This window comes from Phytophthora infestans, genomic scaffold (genome assembly GCF_000142945.1).
Source record: "Phytophthora infestans T30-4 supercont1.146 genomic scaffold, whole genome shotgun sequence".
Classification (NCBI taxonomy): Eukaryota; Oomycota; class Peronosporomycetes; order Peronosporales; family Peronosporaceae; genus Phytophthora; species Phytophthora infestans.
Genome location: NW_003303613.1, coordinates 159,148 through 164,556, shown reverse-complemented (window position 1 = coordinate 164,556; position 5,409 = coordinate 159,148). Strand labels below are relative to the sequence as shown.

Sequence of the window (5,409 nt, the reverse complement as noted above, 5' to 3'; positions counted from 1 at the left end):
GCAAGCTTCAGTATCGGCGCAGACGCCCCTTCGTTGTCCCGAGTCGAATGCAGCTTGGTGGTCCGATTTCCACTCCCAGATCACGTCCTTCTTCAGCAGCGAGGACAGCGGCTGGATCAACCCAGCGTAATTCTTTGTGTACTTGTGCAAGTAATTGGCCATGCCAAGCCACTGACGCAACTCAGTGGGGCTTGTCGGCGTTGGCCAAGCACAGATAGACGATACCTTCTCGGGATCCGCGCGCACACCGTTCTTGCTCACGTAGCATCCCAACACCGGAATCTCCGGTGCGCAGAAGACACATTTCTTCAGGTTTGCGTAGAGCTTGTTCTCTCGCATCACCTGGAAGACTTGTCTCAGGTGTTTTAGATGTACGTCCACGGCACTGAGGTTGCCCTCAGCGCGGCTGTGCACGAAGATGTCGTCGAAGTAACTCGGCGCGAAGTCTCGAAGTAGGCGAAGCACATGGGAGACCATGCGATTGAAGGTGGCAGGCGCGTTCTTGAGGCCCTGTGGCATCACGAGCCACTCCCAGAGCATCCCGCTCGGTGTACTTACGGCGGTGAGAGGCACATCAGATGTTCTCATCAGGATCTGATAGAATCCATCGGTCAGGTCGATGGCGCTGTAGATGACGCTGCCAGCCATGGAGTCCACTTCCGAGGGTTAGGAGTCTGCGCGGGGATGGTGGCATCATTCAACTTGTTGAATGCGTGAACGATACGCCATCCCCCTGTAGCTTTCTTCACACAGAACGTTGGACTGGAATGGGGAGAGGTACTCTCACGCACGTGACCCGCCTTTCGGCGGCCCTCGAATAAGTCATCGATTGCTTTCACTTGATCACGCGGAAGTGGCCATTGTCTGGTAACGCAGTACTTCGTACCTGGCGCGAGGTCGATCTCATGCTGAACCCCACGATCCGCCGGTAGCTCGGCGGGGATCTCATCCGGGAAGACGTCGGCGTACTCGCAGGCGGTGTCGTATACGGGATTCGCTGACTCCCGCAAGGCCTCCCAAGACTGCGTTTGGAATCGTCCTCTCGAGCAGACTTAGGTTCTGCACCTAGCGGACGTGAACGTTCACTGTCCGTTGCGACCGCATTTGCTGCCTCATCCACCGAGACTGCCTCGGCGACCAAGCATACTTGCTCGACGTCTCCAGCCTGAGTTCCCGAAGAAAAGTCCTTCCAAGGACAAGCTGGAAGGCGGGTGATCGCCGCCGCTTCGCGCGGCGGGCTCGCGATTGCGATGCTGCGCGACCGATTCGGGCCTCCTTCCACGTACTCCAGCGCGCTGACCGATTCCATCGGCGGGCTATCGCTGGTCGTGTAGTCTCGACGAGGTTTCAGGCGTCGTCGCTTCGACTTCTTCTTCGACTTCCTCGAGCTTACGCTCGAGTCTGACGCACTGCTACTCGACGATGCATCACCCTCCTCTAGGCGCGGGAGACCGTACTCGACCGGGCCGGGAACACGCGGGAGCCCCTGCTCAACCGCGGCATCGTATGACGGGAGCCCAATCTGCTCGACCGCCGAATCGTTCGGCGGGAACCTCTGCTCTACCGCCGTCTCGTTGTGTGGGAGCCCCTGCTCGACCACTGTCTCGTGTGGTGGGAGCCCCTGCTCGACCATCATCTCGTGTTGTGGGAGCCCCTGCTCGACCATCATCTCGTGTTGTGGGAGCCCCTGCTCGACCACCGTCTTGTACTGTGGGAGCCGCTGCTCAACCACCTCCTCATCTACCTCGCGGAACCGCGAGGGCTCTTCGTCCAACAACGTAGCACAAGCCATGCAGAGAGGGCCATCGCTCGCTCTGTGCACTGCATGTGTCGTTGCCGTTTTGTCGACGACTGTGACGTGGGGCCAGTCTCTTGGCGCCACCAAGAGGTGTGTGAAGACCTCGCTCACGTCGAATCCACGTCGACGCTTGACTGATTGGGCCAGCCAGTCAATCTCTGGCTGATATCGCGCAAGCCAAGGGATGCCCAGGATGCAGTCAAACGCGTAGTTCATTTCGATCACCAAGAAGTCGTCCTTGCTACGGAAGCCGTCGAACGTGTACGACAAAGACACGTCACGCCGCGCAACGCGGCGAGCCTTACCATCTGCGAGTTTGACTTGGATCTCGCCCGGACCATTCCGGACGCGGACGTTCTTGGGTAGTACCGACAAACACGACGCGCGAAAGAAGTTGTTGGTCGCTCCTGAGTCAAGGAGCGCGCGCAGTGGTCGCCGGGCACCGGTGACGTGGAGGCTGACAATGATCAGTCTCGAGTCGCCCGGCGTAGTGGTGGCATTGGTGTGTGCTTGGAGCACGGGAGGGCTCGAAGGTTGGGCTGCCACCGGAGGGCCCGGGTCTTTCGTCAAAGCCAGTAGGGCGCCCCGCACCTACTGGTCCTGGTCGTTTTTTTGAATGAGCGACCGAGGAGTGTTCCGCGTCGACGTGAGAGACGACGGGAGCTGGCGCGCGGCACTCGCCGCGCGATGACCCTTCTTCACACAGCGGAAGCAAATGAGGGAGCGATTGCTTCGCCCAGAGCTGCCGCGGTAGGACCCGCGACGTCGATTGCTCGACGCGTTGATGGCGTCGATCTCCATGGGCTCGGGGGTAGACTCCCGGGCTTCCGCAGGTATGGCTGCGGCGTACGATGCAGCTACCATGTAATCCTCGCGAATCGCGAGTGCAAACGTCTCCTCGAGAGAGGAGGGCTCAGCTCTGGTGAGGCAGTAGCGGGTCATACCCTCGCGCATGCCGAACACAAATACGTGGACTTGCGAGGCCATGTTGATTGGCTTGGTCATGATGCATGACGCCAGATGTCGCGTCTTCTGGACGTAATCACGCATGGACATCTGCCCTTGCCGCAGAGCGAAGAGCTCTGCGCGAACGCGAGACTCATCTTGCGGGGGCTCGAACGCGAGGCGCAAGTCGCTCTGGAGAGTTTCCAGAGTCGGGAAAGCCTCGGGGTCGACAACCAGCTTCCCGAGGGCCCATTCTTTGGCCTTCCCGGTTAACCGGGAGAGGAGGAAGTTCATCTTGGCCGATGACGCCTCGATGCGTCGCGAGGCGATAGCGATGTCGATCTCGCGGAACCACCGGTTTAGCGGAAGCCGGTTTTCACCGGCGCCAGAATACGTAGACGTCTCCATCTTGACGACGTCATTCTGGGATGGACGCGAGGGAGTTGACACCCGCCGATTCGCATCGGCGAGCTCGCGTTCCATGAACTCTTGTGCTGCAAGACGTTGCTGGTCGGGCGTCGCTGAACTCAGCAGCGATGCGACGACAGCGTCTCCGGACACCGCCACGAGGCGGTGAAGCGCTTCCCACTCCACGCGAGTGAGATGGGGGGAATGCAGCATGCTCCAGGGTCGCCCCGGAGATCTGGACTTGGCTCATCGTAGACTTGGTCGTTGGAAGGACTACTAAGTGCTACCAGGTGTAACGGGGTAAGAGATACCGTTACTAGCTTACACTGTAATGCGGAGGAAGCTCGCAATAATAAAACCAAGTCTTAGGTTTGTGTCAAATTCAACTCTGTTTTATTTAGGACCAGGGCGGCTACCCCTGGCCTCGTGTGAACCACTCAAACACATGTCTATATCTGATTGGTCAATAAGTGAGTCTGGCTCCTCACTATCAACCAATCAGATGATGACACCTTGGCACACGCTACCCGTGTGCCACTTTACCTACTTATGTAATAAATAAGGAAATATCTACCTACTTATGTAATTGGAGTTGGGCCCCTTGTTTTTGAAAGCACCAGCTTTTTTGTTTGAACCCGGATAAGGGTTCTGGCTTCCAGTCGGTTTTTCAGCTGGTACATCGCGAGGGTTAAATGATCGGGCCGCATCGAACAGTACGTCCAATGACTCGTGTATCTGGGTCTTAACTAGTTCCCTTAACTGGTTTGAGCGCAGGTCCTTCTTGAATTTAATCATCTTGTACTTTTCGGATACATCATTGCTGCGACTCCGACGCTGAAATTCGTCGATATATGTATCCAAAAATTACTTCCTTGGTTGCAATCGAAGAAGCTCACAACAAGGTCTTCTTCTCGGAATCGGGTCACAAATCGCTGCTTCATTTTTTTCACAATATGACTCCAGCGTCGTTCGCCCTTATAGTCTTGCAGGAGCCACTTCTTTGCGGCTCCTTTTGTATGGTTTAACATTAGCTCACCAACACGCCAATCGACTTGATCTTGACTCAAGTAAAGATCGTATGCTGCGTACCACGATATCATGTCGAGCACGTACACGTCGATGTCGTCGTCTTCAGTACCACCATACACCGGTGTTTCCTTTTGCTTCAAGCACATTGATACTCGACTTTCTAGCTCCAGATTGGTGACACTGGGTGCGTTGGGCGGACTTGATCCCACAACATCCCACTCTACATATAGTTCTTCTTCGTTCCTGTACCCGTGGTTGCTAACGGATTGGTCGACGTTCTGCGAGGTGGGTTTTTGCATTTGAATGCCTTGTCGTAGTGCATCCATTTCTCTTCCTAGCGAGGCCAAGTCGGTTTTTTGCTTGGTCATTCCTTCATCACTTCTAGTTGCAAAACTCTGGATCTGATTAATCACCTCATGAAGAGGTGATTAATCAGATCCAGAGTTAAGGCAAACTTAATCTGTTCCATGTTCTGGCTCTGTCGTTGTTCGGTTCGCGTAGCGAATACCGCAACAGCTTCGGTCAGACTTGTTGGGTCTCGTGTCAGCGTGTGTAGTGTTTGTTCTAGCGTTTCTAGATTTGACAAGACCAGCCGAAGTCGATCTATCTCTTCGGCGTCAAGTGGGCGAGTGTCTCCCGCTACGTCGAATTCACTACCGACGTCGCTCATTTTGTTGCCTTCTACTTCAAGGTCTACTATGTTGCAAATATGGTGGATTCCCGTCCCGAATGAGACCTACGTCTCGGGACACCACAAAGCGGTAGGTGGAAGCGTAGAGTTGAAATCGGGCGGGGGGCTTTGAGGGGACTCCGGCCTGGCCAGAATAAGCTTGTAGACGTTGTTGGCGAGGACTTGCGTAGTAGATGGAATAACTCAAAGTGTATTTTGTTTTAGTTTGTCTTCCGTCGACCCTCGAGGGTCGCTTGCTACCAAGAGTCGCTGTAGTGGTTTCTGTCTTTTTGCGAAGTCGTTTCTATATCTCTTACCGGGTAGTTTCGCAACTGCTTAAGCTTTCACGGAACGGTTTAGTTCCGTGACACCTAGTAAACTCAAGCTGTTCAATTTGACGAAGGCTGATCGACCCTGCTTTAAACAGTTACTTTGAATTCCAGACTGAGCAGAAAGCTGGACAAGAAGAAAAACAAAGAGCATCATAACCTGCAGTGGTTGTAGTTGTCTGGGAAAATCGACGAGATCTCAACTTCAGGCGGCTACCAGAGTAAGACTT

At 54.9% G+C, this 5,409-nt stretch overlaps 1 protein-coding gene across 1 annotated transcript; it reads right to left on the bottom strand.

Annotated features, from left to right (window-relative positions):
* Positions 1-4,126: 4,126 nt before the first annotated feature.
* Positions 4,127-4,548, bottom strand: PITG_20511 (uncharacterized protein; the record flags this gene model as incomplete). Its single annotated transcript, XM_002895636.1, has 2 exons — positions 4,127-4,160; positions 4,265-4,548. 2 exons carry the CDS (start codon positions 4,546-4,548, stop codon positions 4,127-4,129), a joined length of 318 nt encoding a protein of 105 aa, XP_002895682.1.
* Positions 4,549-5,409: the final 861 nt, after the last annotated feature.